General features: G+C 38.8%; 1 protein-coding gene across 4 annotated transcripts; it reads right to left on the reverse strand.

The window, feature by feature from the left end:
• Positions 1-2164: 2164 nt before the first annotated feature.
• LOC103064481 (uncharacterized) lies at positions 2165-15441 on the reverse strand. 4 transcript variants are annotated; one of them, XM_088147125.1, is made up of 7 exons: positions 15231-15441; positions 12780-12851; positions 11849-11995; positions 9875-9927; positions 7360-7440; positions 5153-5245; positions 2165-3400 (listed from the first exon to the last, which is right to left on the reverse strand). In XM_088147125.1, the coding sequence occupies exons 1-7, from the start codon at positions 15424-15426 to the stop codon at positions 3350-3352; spliced, it is 693 nt and encodes a 230-aa protein (XP_088003251.1). In that variant the 5' UTR covers positions 15427-15441; the 3' UTR covers positions 2165-3349. The 4 variants fall into 4 exon arrangements, with proteins under 4 accessions (XP_088003251.1, XP_088003255.1, XP_088003261.1 ...); XM_088147129.1 differs by having other exon boundaries at positions 15227-15347; XM_088147135.1 differs by having other exon boundaries at positions 12780-12909; positions 15227-15330.
• Between the last annotated feature and the right edge of the window lie 878 nt (positions 15442-16319).

A 16319-nucleotide genomic window follows, 5' to 3' on the forward strand; every position in this document is an offset into this window, starting at 1 on the left:
CACATGGAAGCCAGTTAGGTGACCTTAAGCCAGTCATTCCCTCACACCCTAATCAGTGTCAGATTCCCTAACAAGCCAGCTGAAAAATAACTCATTGCATCATGCATTGATAGCTTTGCTATGAGAATTGAAGCAAACACAATGCAAAGCATGTGAATCTTGCAACCAGGTGGGATGAATGCTAGGGACAGCAACAACTTACTATGAATTGTAAACTTTCTTCCATCAAGTACATGTTATCTAGGCAAATCACAGAAGAGTAAAAAACATTAAGAAAACAGTTGGATCAACCAAATGCCTATTTAGTTCACCATGCTTATTCCTCCAGTGGCCAGTCAGGGCTTCCAGGTGCAATTTAAGGTGCTGGTTTTCATCTATAAAGTCCTACATAGAATAAAGTCTGGATTTATGGGACTGCCTGTCTCCCACTGTGTCTCCCTGTCCAGGGAGATCCAATAGAATTGGCATGGTTTGAGCCCTATTAAGCAGGGTCATCTTGTAGGGCCAAGGAAGTCTGCACAGCCCTGAATCTGCCTTAAAGAGCTGGCTCTTTCCACAAGTACTAGACTAGGATTTAGAGAGTTCTCTAAATTCTTATGGTTTCTTACCCTCAGTATGGCTGTTTTATTCCCCTTTTAATGGTTATATTGTTTTTAATCTTTATTGGGTGCCCAGAGTCATGTACAAGTAGGAGGCTATAAAAATTGCAATCAAATTCCATTTTCCCTCCCACACAGCAACCATCATTGGACCTTCATTGCATCAGTGGGCTGTCACCTAGCAGTACTGTTCAATGCAATCTGCACCTACTGGGGCAAGATGGGTGAGAGGAGTTCCCAACATACAAACTGCTGTGTTAGGTTTGCAAAACATTTCACAGATAAATTAACTCATATTTGCTCAGATCTTATCTCTTAGCAGAATCAAATGAACTTACTTGGATAATTTCTTGCAAGGCTACCTGGAATTTTTCAGATCTTGTGGACTCTGAGAAAGTGGATAGGGTAATTAGCAGCATGGGTTCTGCCACCTTTGGACTGGATTCATACCCTATGCTGGCTCCTTAGGGCAAAGATTGGGTGAATGGTGGGATCTGAGTTATCAATGCCTTTCTTCAGCCGTATCTTTTTACGGAAGGTATTGGAGAAGATGGTGGGGCTGCAGTTCCAATGGGCCCTGGAGAAATCAGATTCTCTTGATCGTTTGCAGTCAGAAGTCAGACCCAGGTATGGGACAGTAACTATATCGGTCTTGTGATGACCTCTATCAAGACCTGGAGAGTGTGTTACCTTCTGGTCCTATTAGATCTCTCAGCGGCATGTGATACCAACAACCATGGTGTCAGACTAGAATACATGTGAGGGTTAAGAGTTGGAAGTGCTGTTTTGCAATAGTAATGGAGAGCGATTTAGCCCTCGGCCACTGATTTATGGGGTGGCTCAGAGTTCTGCTCTCATCCTTTCCCCCATCTTATTCATCAACTATATGAAACCACTGAGGGGGTCATCCACTGATTTGATATATGGAATGACTGATATACAGGATGTGTCCTTACCCAATGTCTAGCAACAGTAAGAGATTAGATGGGACAAAACAAATATCTCCTGGGTTCATAGCAAATGGAGTCCAGGCCTAGGGGAGCCTTTTCCCAGCTTTGGCTGGTTCATTTTGGAATGACAATCACTCATACCCTCATTACTTTATGACTGCATTTCTGCATTACACTCTTCTTAGGTGTGATTTTGAACAGAAACTGGTAAAGAATGCAGTAGACCATATGTAGGCAGGTGAGAGCTGCTTCAACAGTGTAACACTAGTATTACAGATATTGCCAATAGGTTCCTGGGTTCAAATCAAGGATGTTGATAATGATCTAGACAGCCATATATGGCTTGGGTTTAGGTTACATAATGGACTGTCTCCCCCAAATAGAATTTGCCTCTGCTGTCCAAGCAATCCAAGAAAATGCTTTTGGGTCCCCTCTTTAAAAAGTTAGGGGATAGAAGCTTGGAGACAGGCATTCTTGGTAGCTATCTCATTCCTGTGGAATTATCTCCCTGCAGAGATCCAGATGTCCCCAACCTTGTTAATGTTTTAAAACCCCAGAAAGTTCTTTCAATGAGTATTTGGAGAGTGAATAATAACTATGTTTTAATTACTGATAAACAATAATTTTAATTTATTTAAAATTATTTAAATAAATTACTACTTTAAACAGTAATGGTACTGTTACTGTTTTAGATGTTTTTGTGGTATACAAGCCACCTACAGTTATTTCAAAGAGGGTATAATATAAATACATGCAAAAATGAAGACAAACTACCGGTCACTAGACATTTGTCTTATTAAGTGTTTTGGGAAAAGAAAAAACTATCCAGTAGTAGTAGTTCTCAACAGTGTCATTCTAATCCTATGCTTTCAAACTTGTTTCTAGTTCACTAAAACAATTCAACATCAAATTCAGAAGCAATACATTTTATTGGATTTTCTTACAAAATGAAACTTCACACATTGTGAGGTCATATACCACAACCAGTCTTTTAGTCACTCTATTAGATATATCATTACACTCAACTGAAATTGATAGCCTACTGAGAATTTCATAGTGTGGACTCTGATACATGCCTCTCTGTAAAAAAGGCTAGAATACAGATCAGTGATAATAATACCAAAAAAGAAAACAAAAACCAAGCAGCAGTGGGAGGTAAGCTAATTTCATAATGTTCATTTAAAAGCTGTACCATGCCAGAGTTTTTAAATGAAATGTCTAGCACTTCATTCAATAAACTGACATTAGAGTGTTACTAACTTTAAAAGGAAAACACTTTACAAAAGAAAAATCATTTTAAAAGTCTTACTGAATGCCTTTAGAATGCACACTACTCAGAAAGAGGTATTTTGCTGTTTGCAAATATTCTCAGTACTAAAAATATCTATATACACGGGTCTGCTTCTTTTTAAAGAGCTTCTTTGCTAGTATTTGGCTTCAATTGGAAAAATGACCAAGGACAACTGATGGTAAAGTTGCATTCTGCATGCAATTTGGATATTCACAGTAGGCCGAAATTTCATCACATCCTCTCACTTTAATGAATGGTTATGCCTTCGTCCTAGTTTGGTTAGGTTCTCTTCAACATCAATATGGCTTTTTGTTGATAAACTGTCACCAGTTATTTATTTTGCCCTTTTTAAAGGAGCTATCAATTATCTTCATAGTGGGACAATTTCAACTCCTCATGCATCAAGATGTTCTTTCATGCCTCATCCTGAGCTTGTATTTGGTGCTTTAAGGAGCAGGATGACTAAATAAGCTGACAGACTTATTGGTCCTCATTTAACAGCTTTTTTACTAAAAAGTAGAGTTCAAGAAATCAAGAAGTTCTGCACGGTTTCGATCCCTCTGCGAAAAAAAAATCAGTAATTAAAACCAAAACTTTAAGTGATCAAAAATCAATTTTGCAGATCATTTTCAAAAACTAACCCCAATAAATTGTACTCCAATTACTATTTTCAAATTACTTATTCTGCTGTCTAGTCATTCATACCTGTGATGGTACATAAATGGGTTTTAACTGCTTCATGTGAGAAAAATTAAGCTAAGAGATTTCTATAGATACCATGACTTTGCATCTATGGTGGAAAGGACAAATTATGGTATTAGTATTCCTAAAAATGTATGCACTTACATAATGCTACAAATTAAAAGATGGAAATGATATGCAGCCAATCTATGTTTAATAAATAAAAACTGGGACATTTATTTTATCTCATTCCCTAAAAAGGAGTGGGGAACTGAATTTGCCCTAAGGACTAGCTTCTCTCATTCCTATTTGTTTGTTTGTTTGTTTGTTTGTTTGTCATATTTATATAGCTGCCCTTCTTACACAAGGTGACTCCGGGCAGCATACAACAATTAAAAAATAAATGCATAAAAACAATTACACATAAAAAACTGTAAAAACACAAAACAGGATGGGATAAAATTAATAAGGGAGCCATTGTAAAATCTCCCCAGTCTCCTGGGAGCCCCAGGCCTGATCACATAACCAGGTCTTGAGGGACTACATATTTCTGTAGGCCATATGGCATTTTTAACAGAGGGTGCTCCTTGCCTCTTGAACAAGAGCCTAATCCTCCCTGGCCTCTCTCTTTGTAGGAAGAGAAGGGGAACGACTACTCTCTGCCTCCTCTTTATCTGCAAAGATGCATGCTTTCAGTCCTTCTGCGCAGGATGATGTGCAAGAAATGCCTTCTCAGGAAGGGATGGGGTTCTTCTGAGAGAAGCTTCTATAGACTAGATGTGGAAGCTTCACTCTTGCCCTGTAAGGAGGTCTCTAGACAACCTGGAGCAGCAGAACTCCTGTAGGTCTGTTCAGATCTTTTCAGGTGGAGTTTCAGCAGTGGGAAGAGAGTTAAGGCACCCTCTCCCTTGTCCCCGCTAGCTTTCTTTTAGTCTCAAGGACAACAGTCAGCTCTTATAGCCATATATGAGAGGGAGGAACAGCTGTAAGAGATATTCTAAATAAGTATTTCTTACAATCTTTAATAATCTAATGTAATAAAAAATAGTTATGATGGTCCACAAACCAAACAATTAACAGAGGACATAAGGTTAATATAGCTAAAGCAAGCTGACCAATTCCCTGATATGACCTTGAGAAGACTAATTTCCTCATTTCCATTGTTCTATGTGCCTTTATTTTGTTTCAACATGGGTTTTACAAATCACATGCCATATCTCACTGCTCATAACCATATATTGAAGTAATAGACTTGCATTGTCTGCCTTTCCTCTGACACTTTTCGACTCACCCCTCAAACTTCAGTGGCATCAACATTTTGTAAACTTGTGTGTGTGTGTCGGTGGGTTAGAAATAGTTGTTTTAATTTACAAGCAGGGATACTCTTGCCTGCTTTTGAAGTAGCCCAATTACATAGGACTAATCTTATTTTTCAGAGGCCCCATTTTCTTTCCAAATTTAAAGGCGCTGAATTATATTAGATGGAACATATAAGAAACAATACAGAAATGATCTATATGCTAGGATCATGACTGAATTTGGAATCTCTGACACCCTAAAGGCTAATGCAGCATAAATGCAGGTAAAACCATTTTTAAACATTTTCTTTATATATTGATGTAAAATAATACCTCTTTATCCTTTTTACTCTTCTTTATTTTCATCTTAATTTTCTTTCCTGTGATCATACTGTAGTTATGATTCTTCTTTTTATCTTTGAGATACTAAAATAATACATTATTATGGTCCATAAATAAATATGTGCATTTTAAATTATATCAATAAAGATTTATATATTATATTTCCCTTTTTAGTGTCACAGCAATCACAAGGAAGTGTGAATTTGTGATGAATAAAACCTGATTAAAAAGAATATGAAACCAGAGCTAACTGATGTTCTCCAAACAAAAGAACGCTGTTCCCAAGGAAACAAAAAAGAGGAAAGAGATTTTTTTTCCACAGGAACAAGATCCTCCCCCCATTTTTTTATTTAGTTGTTTGACCTTAGGCAAATTTTAAATACATTTGAGAAATGGAAAGTATGGCATATTAAGTAGCAAGGATAGGGTATATATATCTGTAGCTTGGTTAGCCAAAGTAATGGAGCATGAATATAGGACTCTAAATTTACTTAGAAGAAAGAAACTGCAACACAAAGCCATGAATCAAGTAAAAGTATATCATAGCTTTTTCCCCTATTTTCTTTGGGATGTATAAAACCAGAGTCCTGACTTGCATGTTCACTAAGCTGAGTTAACATGGATGTCTTACTAGCTCCACTTACTAACACACACAGTGCTAGCAAACATTGTCATCACTGAGAAAGCCTTCTAGCTTAGCATGACATGTAAATTAATCCAATGAAAATAATGATTTGTGCTCACAAATGTTAAGATGTTTGGTATATTCCAGTGCTGATCTTAATTTCCCATACACATTTTTGGGCAGAACACAGCTGTTGACAAGAGTAATCCTGCGCCTTTCAGTTCTTCACCTTTCTGCCTCCCTCAGTGCCCCAGTTCCAATATACCAGGGGCAAACATTTCAGAGATTTCCATAGGGTCTTGGAAGGTTATTCTATCATCAGATCTCCAGCTCCAAAAAAAGCTTTCTCTCTCTCCCTCCTCAGAAGAGCTACAGGTAGTCCTCACTTAATGACCACAATAAGGACCAGAATTGGTTGTTAAGGGGTGCAGTCATTAAGCGAGTCACCATGTGACTGGACCTGATTTTATGACCATTTTTACGATAGCTGTAAAGCGAATCACGCAGTCATTAAGCGAATCATATGGTCATTAAGTGAATCCAGCTTCCCCAATGAATGTCTGTTGCCGGAAACTGGCAAAAAAGGTTGCAATTTGCGACTGCGTAACCATAGGATGCTGCAACTGGTTGTAAATGCAAGCCAGCTGCCAAGCACTGAATTGCAATCATGTGACCATGGGGGTGGTGCAATGGTTTGCAACAGTCATAACTGCGAGTACAGTTGTAAACACTTTTCCAAGGCCGTCGTAACTCTTGACCATCGTTAAATGAACAGTCATTAAGTGAGGACTACCTGTAATCTAGTCTATGACTTAGATAAAATATGGTCTTGCTCTCTCACTGATCACAGAATTGGAGCTTTCCAAAACAATGTTCAAATCACAGGAAAAAACAGGGGATCTGAGTATAGTCCAGGACAGAGGTAGGAAACTTGGTATCCTTTGTATTTGTTAATTTCAACTGCTATCACCTAAACACCAAATGCTGAAGTACTTTTATGGTATATATTTAATTACCTATAATTCATTTCCATAATCTAGAATTATAGTTAACTTTCACTGGAATAAAAATTAAAATAAATAGCTCAAAGCTAATACCAAGTGACATGATGCCCTTGCTTTCCTGATGTAACTGTTTCATGGAACTCAATCTGGTTTATGTAACTCAATCTGGTCATTCTTTCTGTTGAAATTCATTCTGCTCTATCACATCTGACACTCTAGTGGTATGGCTACAGTGTCAGATCAGATTAATGAGACTGGATTGAAATCTCTAATTTAGACATTACGTTCACTGAATGACTCTGAGTCAATCTACTGTTTAAATCTAACTGCACAAACTGTTCATTAGTTTTGAGGGCTAAAAGGTGGGGAGAGAATCAGGTGTGCCATCCTTGAGTTACTTGGAGAAATGGGCCGAAAAGAAAAAAGATCACCATAAAATAGCATAAGAGTAAGATACAGTCTGAGAATTACAGAAAACAGGTAATCAAAGACATTCCATTCACTTTTCACAGACTGTCTAATTCTGAGGAGATGAAGAACAGAGGCTTTGCATTCAGTTTTGCACTTACTTTAGAAAGTTGTACAGGACCCGATTTCTCTTTCTTTCTCTTCTTTTCTTTCTTTTTTTTCATCTTCTCTTTTTTCCTTTTCTAATAAAAAATAAACAGATACCTGACAATTTGATTATGTGCTATCAAGTTGTTATTGACTCTTAGCAGCCACATCGACAATCTGTCCCTAACCTGGTCCTTCAGCTCTTCCAACACTGCACCCCTTGCCACTGTAACTGAGTCTATCCACCTTGCTGCTGGTCATCCTCTTCTCTTTCCTTTGACCTTTCCCAGCATTACAGCCTTCTCCAGAGAGCTAAGTCTTTGCATAATGTGTCTGAAGTGGGATAATTTGAGCTTGTTCATTTGTGCCTCGAGTGAGAACTCTGGGTTGATGTGTTCGATGATGCATTTGTTTTCTTGGCTGTCCATGGTATTCTCAGGAGTCTTCTCAAACACCAATGTTCAAAAACATCAATATTCTTCCTATCCAACTTCTGCTTCCATAGGGAATATCCGGGCTTATCCATGTGATTTTCTTGGTAAAAATACAGGAGTGGTTTACCACTGTCTTCTCCCATGCAGTATGAATTCATGCTTTTGTCATTGTCAGTAAAGTGATCATCTGCCTCCAGCATCTTCCTGTATCACTGCTGCCCAATATAGGTGCCTGCTTTAGCTGGGCAGCCCTTCATGCCTTGGGTGACCCTGCTGGGAATATATACCCTTGGCATATACTCCTGATGTTCTTCATTCATCCTCCCAGAAACACCCCCTTGCCATGATGAGGCAGCACAGCAGGACTTGAGGGGTGGGGGGAAGAGCCTGACAATTACCTTAGGACAAAATCTAAGTGCCTATCACCAGCCCATATCAATTTAGAAGTTTTCCTCAAATAAGGAAAAAACAATGCAACTTGATAGTGAGGACAATATTGCTAATATAAAAATTGAATTAGAAAGGGGCCACAGAAAACTGAAACATATTCACATAAGTTCCAGAGTTATTATATGAATCTGACCGATTAATTACTTATCTTTTAAAGACAGAGTGTGATATAGTGTTTAAGGCGATGGGGAGTACCAGGAGACCCAGATTCAAATCAACCCTGAGCCACAGAGCACAGAGCATCAGAGATTTGGAAGCTATCTTGGAAGTCTTCTAGCCCAACCTATAGCCCAGGCCAGGAATCCTCAGACCATCCCACATAAAGAGCTGTCCAACCTTTCTATGAAAACCTACAGTGATGGAGCACCTAAGATTCCAGGAGGCAGGTGGCCAGGAAATTCCTCTTTATTTCTACTTTGGATCTCCCTCTGTAAAGCTTCCACCCACAGACTCTTGACCTACTCTCAGGCACTATGAAGAATAAATCTACATTCTCTTCCTTGTGACAGCCCTTCAAGTATAATGTGTACCCTTAGACCTCCCTTCTACAGGTTTAAATTAAAGCCCACTAGATGACCTAAGCAAGATGTCTTCCATTCCTCCCAGTCTTTGCAAGGTACAGCCCTTCCCGCAGGTGGTTCAGGAATCCAGGTTTTCTTGATGACACCATTCTTGAAGCCAGCAGTTCACCTCTAGAATCTCCATTCCCTCTTTAGGCCATAACCTTCAGTTGGAATTATGGATGAAAACATCATCTGTACACCAAATTCTTTTGCTTTTCTGCCTAGCTCTTTGTAGTCCCTTGATATTATTCCCAGGCTCTTTCTGGCATTTCCATTTGTTCCAAAATGAAAAAGAAGAAAGGGCAAGTGGCTTTGAACCAATGACTCTCTCTCAGCCCAACCTGCTTCATAGGATTGTTGTTATGGAGAAAAACAGAACAAGAGAGCACTGTGCATGCCACCTTTAGCTCTTGAACAAAAGATAGATATAAATCTAACAAACAACAAATTAACTGGGGGAATGGGATTCTTAAACCTCTCAATCTATAAGAAATAATAATATGGTACCAGTTTGATGCTCAATATCTTCCCAGACAAACTCTTTTAACTGTGAGCTAGGAATTAAAGGTAACCTAATGATATCAATAAAATATAGGACTTCCTTTATTTCTCATGATACACTGTAGTGAGAAATTGCTTTCCAGAGGCCTTGTGATGTACACTGTCTATGATAGATGCCTACTACAAAAGGCACACAAGTCACATAGTATGAATAACTTCATTCAATGTAATTGGTGGACTTCCTGTGAATTTGGTTATGCAAGTACATCATTGAGTCAACTGAAAAGCAAATAACCATTATATGACCAAAGTGATGATGATAGCTGTTGGGGAAAATTTGAGAGAAAAAAGAAAGTAAACCTGTCCCATGTGATGTTGCCAACATCTGTTAAGAGGCAGTTGCTCCCAAGCAGCACTATTAATACTTTTTTGAGTGCAATTTATTTTCTGTCTGAATCTAAAGTAGAAATGACAAATTTTGATATAACTAATAATGAAACAAACGAGCTTTTCCTTTAAAATGGGTATGAATCATATGTACACTACTGTTCATTTCACTGCTGTATTAATCTTAGTTTTACCTTTTTGTTGTGTTTTTCCTTTTTCCTCTTCTTTGCTTTTAATTTTGGAGAATCTAAGTATTAAAAATTTAACAAATGCATATTAAGGCTTGAACAATATTAGATAAATAGTTTGTTACTAAAATCGAGATACAAAATTTTCAGGAATTTTATTTTTGGGATATTAACATACAGGTCCTTGCCATACACTGGAAAGGTAAACCTTTTTATTATCTGGGATGATTCACAAAATGATGAGGACTTATTTAGAACAAATCTGGGTATTATATGAACAGTGATTAACATAATTTACTCTTCCCTTATTTATATGGATGTTTCTGTTTCTATATGTGTGTGTGTGTTCTTTTTCTTTTTCAGAAAAAAAAGGAAATAAAAGAAAAGAAAAACTTTACTTGAAATACGTGTAACATAATGGTTAATATGGAGGGCCAGAAGTGGGGAGATCCAGATTCAAGTCCTCACTCAACTATGGAAACTTAACTGGTGACATTTGGCCAGTCATTATTCTTAAGTCTACCGTACCTCATAGATTTCTTGTGGGAAAAATTACAGAAGGAAGTATTATGTGCATTGCCCCAAGCTCCTGAAGGGGAGAGATGATGTAAACTTAAAAAATAAACAATAATTTTGGTACTTTATGTGCTGTGTGGAGGAGTGGACTGCATATTCAGATATTCCCCAACTCTGTCACTGACAGCCAGCTAAAGAACTACATCTTACCATGAAATTCACTCTCAGATAACAATCTGAGAATGGATTTGTTTAAACTGTTTCACACAATTAAAAGCATTTACTATCCCAGGGTAAAGGCTTGGATTATTAATCCTTGAGGGTACAATCTTGGAAGCTGTTGCTTACGTCAATGAGGGTTAGCTGATATTTCCCCCAAAGTCCATTTGAAATAAATGGCCATCGCCAGCAGCAACACCAGATGAATTACATAAGCCCACCATATTAGTTGATTTTCTGTACTCACCAGTAAACATCAATACATTGGCATTATTTCATTACAACAAATATTTATATTTCATTTCTATAATATTTCTGCTTCTGAATATAATGTATTATGCAAAATCCATTATAGGTAGTCCTCACTTAACCACCTTAATGGGGACCAGCAATTCTGTCACTAAACGACGTGGTTGTTAAGCGAAACATCAAGCGATTGCTCTGCTTAGCAACAGCAGTTCTGGCAGACCCAGTTGCTGTTGTTGAGTGAATCCCACGCGATCATTAGGCGAGGACCCACCTGGATCCAAGCCATTCTTGAAAGAAGGTAAGGGACTGCCTCCACTTCAAATCCCCACACACACCTATCTTCCCCCACCTCTGCCCTTTTGGCTGTCCGCCTACCTGCTGCCGCCTGCTGCTGTGCCCACTGCAGTGCGCATTGCTACTGGCCAGGTCCTTCTTTTGCGCACCAACTGGAATCTTCTTTTGTGCACCATCTGGGATCTTCCTTTGTGAGCCAGCCAGGATCTTCTTTCGTGCTGGCCTTCTTTCACAGAAGAAGGCCCTGGCTGGCATCCGAAAGAAGGCCCCATATATGCTGGCACAAAAGATATGCAGTGCACATCTGCCTGCCTGTAGCTCTCACCTGCCAGCCTGTGGGATGTTTCCACAGCGCCTCCCCCAGGCGTGGCCAGGATGGTGAGCCCAGAGGAGGGGTGGCAGGCAAAGACAATGACAGTCAGCTAGGGTTAGGGGGCGGGGGCAGCAAGGGGGCAACTGTAAATGTGGGTGGGTCTGAATTTGGTTCCTGTGGCCACGGGGGAGCTGCGATGGCTGAACTTCGCGTACTGGTCACAAGTCCATTTTTTCAATGCCATTGTAACTTCAAACGGTCGCTGAATGAATGGACATTAAGCGAGGACTACCTGTATTTACTTCTAGGTCAACATTTGTATTGGCTATATAACATCTAGAGGCACCATCTACAAAATAAATTTCATAACTGTAACAAAGTAATCCTACCTCTGCTACTTGAACTGCTTCTGCTATGTGAGGCAGAAGACCTGGAAGAAGACCTTGAAGAGGAAGATGTTGAAGAATTAGAAGATGTAGAGGAAGAGATGGAGGAGGATCTGCTTCTGCTTCGCTTCCGTTTCCTTTTACCTGCCTCTAAGGGAACAAAAAAGTACAGGAAGACTGATTAGGATTTCCTTTTTCATATGTTAGCATTATTTATTTATTTATTTATTTAATTAATTAAATTTGTCCCCTGCCCATCTCGCCCCAATGGGGGACTCTGGGCAGCTCACAACACGTTAAAACAATAAATAAATAAATATACAATTAAAACCTATAACAATTCACATTCACAAAAATAAAAGGGAAAAAGGGAAAAGTATTAGTGTTAGATACTCCTTTAAATGTTTGTCAGCTATCCTTAGCATTGAGTGACTGAAACGTATGCTAAGTAAATAATAGCTAAATCAAAAATAAGCAAATAAATACATGGATTTATTTAGTACATTCTGCCTTTCTCCCACCCAGAACAAAAATGTACAATTTCACCTCAATCACCCAATGACTCTAGGCAACATATGATATTTTAAAAACACTAAAACAGAGGACAGGAAAACAGTAAAGCCAATATCAAAAGCAATATGACTGCCATGCCCGAACCAGACCAGGCTGGTTTCTGCAAGACAGCTGTATCATGTACTACAATACTTCCAGACATCAATATTACTTCACGTGGCAATTAGTTTTATATCTAAGATAAATTAAGCTTATTTTTGAATGGTCAGAGCACTGAAATTGGAAAACTGGTTCTACATTATTAACTTCAGTAAGTTTTTACAAAAGTTCCATCTCAGCTAGCGTTTAGCTTATATCAGAATCAAAACTCCAATATGATAATTACTGAAGCTACTATTACAGGAACAACAATCATTCTTACCTCTGGCTTTTGTTTTCTCTTGTGATGTTGCACACAGCATCCCATCTTTTTCTTCATGCTGGTCATCCATATCTGTGAGGCATTATATAGATCATATAATCACACAGTTGGAAATACTGTATTATTTTTCCTAAAGAAATGGAAATGACCTGTTAACTCCCACTGACTATTTCTAACTGCCAATACACTCTGCTCCTGAATTATAATCAGCAGAACTTCTTTAAAGGTCAGTTTCAGCATAACATTTTGTAGCTCTAGAAAGCATCTAGATAAGATTTCCATAAGAACTTATGTAACAACACTAATTATTCTAATGGACCATCAATGCAACTTGCTTGTAGCCTTGACTGTACACTGGTTTAAATTTACAACACACTAAATCACAAGCTAACCAATCACATTTTAGCCTAATTACACATACACAATTTGGTTAATTTACAATTTAGTGTGTCATGAGAACTCAGAAGACTGGGTTAATGCAGTAATGCTGTGTACACATAATCTAATTCTTCCCAGTGATAATCAACTTCATAGGCTTCTTTACAGGATAAATCTGCTATCATATTATTACAGGTCCTTATATTTAAGGAGGACACTTCTGAAAATTTGCTTCATATCACATATGGCATTTTTGACATGAATCTTTAATGCAGAGTTTATACAAAATTTACAGTAGCACAAATTAATTGCTCCTTAATACACATTTCAGTCCCAATTTTTGGAACTTATACAGAAGCCAAACTACTTCTAGGTTAACTCTGCATCTTTTACCAGATGTATATTTGTTGTCTACACCTAACATGATTTATCTTACTATGGTTTTATTATTACTGTAATTTGTTAAAATATAAATAATCATAAATTAACAAAAGTGGCTGAAGTTACATAAGATCATAAACTATAAAAACCATAAACTAGCCAACCGCATTAGTGAATTGTGTTGTGTGAACCTAGTTTGTATCATACTGTCAAGTACCTCTATCAATCTATCAGAGCAAATCCAAACAGCAGTATCAAGCCATCCTAAATGTATTCCTTATGGAATAGCTTTTCATTAAAGCCTACAGAGTTGCCACATTCATAAAGTATTGTCCTTAGTCTTATCTGTTTCATTAATCAGTCAATATGTATGCTACTTTATGAATGGTTATGTATGACATTTTATGAAGAACCGTCTAAAGAAACTTTTAGTTAAACATTAAATACAATGGGGAAAAAAAAGAAACAGAAGTAATTAGAAGACAATTTTTAATTACTTTCAGCCATAAACACTAAAGAATGGTCATTATATTTTTGTGTCAAAACCTTTATGGAAATTTTGGTTTTGGGGAGACCACTGAAAACTTCAAAGGTTGGTAGGAAATACTTATGCTGGAAACTGAACCCAATATATTATAGCCTTCTTTGCATGCACTGAGCTTTAATTTCTGTTATGAGATTTGAATTTTAATACACTGAAAGAGCACTAGGTAGGAAAAGTCTGGTATAGAGCTTAAAACATCATATAAAGAAGTTAAATGATTTCTTTCAGGAGACTGCTGATTGAGACCAGAGAATTAAAGGGTGAAAACAAAAACCAGACAGGATTAGATGCCTGTACCTATGAAATTACCAAGGAGCACTGGACCATTTTTGCCCAAAGAAACAAAGAACAGCCTTGCATCTGTGATGTTGTAAAAGAAGAACCACAGGGAAGACAAAGATAGAATGTATACAATCTGTTTTTGTATGATTCATTGTCATATCTTAGCCATTTTAGTCAAACGTTGTAGAAACCCAGTGTGTGTATTTCATTTATGCTTCACTGTGTCATGTGAAGCCAGAAAATGATGCAGTAAACCCCAATGAAAATATGCCACCTGAATACAGCAAAAGCTCAAATGCAAGTAAGGTAAGCACCGAAGATTGTTCTAAACAGCAACTTATAACAGGTTACGCTGTAATATATCTCTTGGCCTTTAAAGCACCATGAGTCTCCTTCGACTTTTTTTCTTTTAAAGGAAAAAATTATCCCCAATGCAGGTGCATGGAAAAGACGGTTGTATCTACCTTTTATTCACAAAAGAAGAAACGATGACTGCAATCTCTCTTCGATAACACGCTACGTGCAAATACCAGTATGGTCGTGGCAAACACTCCGAATTAACATGCCATTTTGCACGGGGCGCCTCTAAAAGCTCTCGGTTACAGTAGAGACATTGTGCGATCATCTCTTCCCCCACCCCAGCCCATACACACACTTTTCCCCGCAACCAGAGTCCCTAGTTCTTATTTGCACTCGTGAGCTTCGCCTCTCATCGCCGTTTCAATCAGGAAGACGGCGCTCGTAATGCTCAGGATTATGATTGCGAGTTGTTCTTATTATGCCTAACGCGTCCCCAGAACTAGACGTTGTGCAGATACGCCGAGAAGCACAGTAACTTGTCCGGCAAGCGAGAGAAGCCCACCTACAACTTCTCCTCCGGATGCTCAGGACAGGATTCTCTGACAGACGGCGAAGGCGGCGGCGGCGGCGGCGGCGACTTACGAAAAGCAGCCGCCGCGGCCCCGGGCTCTCCAGGAACCCGGAACCACAACGCGGAGCACCGCCGCCTGCCGGGACGAGGCCGGCGCCCACATCCGGGAAATGTTTGCAAGCGAATACCATCTGGCCGCGCTTCCCGCCGCCTCTCGGCAGTTTCGAACGGTGCGCAGAGCAGAGGAGGAATGGGGTGGGGGAGTCGCGCGCATCCTAAGCGGCTTGGACTGTGCTTGAAGGACGCGGCGAGCCACAAACTACTCAACCACCTTTTAGGCTCGCTTATGAGTACGTAGTTTGGGGTTCGGCGTCTTATGAACTCAGGAAAGTGGGTTTGAGTAAACCATAGCTAAGCTAGCGATAAGTAGACGGGTGCAGTGCGACTAGAAGTTGGATGTAGAGAAGCGCTGATCCTATACACTGCTATCTCTAGCAGGAGTTGGCATAAAAACTAGGCTCCGGATTTTAGCACAACATCAGTACCAATAATCTTCAAATCCGTGACTAATAGCACATTCCATGCATAGGATGTGATCTCTTGATTTGCAATAATTTCAATGGATTCTAGAGAAAATCGTGCAGATCCGTACCTTGAATGCACATTTTGCATTTTGTGTCATGCAGACACTAAAAATAAATGGATTTGCTACTGTTAATGGCTTATTCTTGCAGGCAGATGTGATCTAAGTTGGGACAATAGTTTCAAATGGGTTCTGTTTTAAAATTGGAAGGATCTATGCATTAGATCTGCATTTTTGCACTGTGCTGCCAAAAATATGACTATCATGAAGTGCACAGATACAATTTGATTATAATTGTATGTTGGATCCCATCTAAAAATCATGATCCATGAGGTTCCATCTGGATCTAACTTTCATCCAGACCTGAAGGATCAGATTAAAAATAATTCTGAAGGCACCAGAAAATGTGGCAATTTTTCCATTCTTCATAGTGCTTAACTAAGTTTGGCCTCAAATGCAGCTGGTCAGAGTACAGTACAGAGTACAGTACAGAGTAAATAG

Source organism: Python bivittatus, unplaced genomic scaffold (assembly GCF_059951505.1).
Source record: "Python bivittatus isolate LINGU-HERP-01145 unplaced genomic scaffold, Pbiv_v1 ctg000020_np1212, whole genome shotgun sequence".
In the NCBI taxonomy this organism is placed as follows: Eukaryota; Metazoa; Chordata; class Lepidosauria; order Squamata; family Pythonidae; genus Python; species Python bivittatus.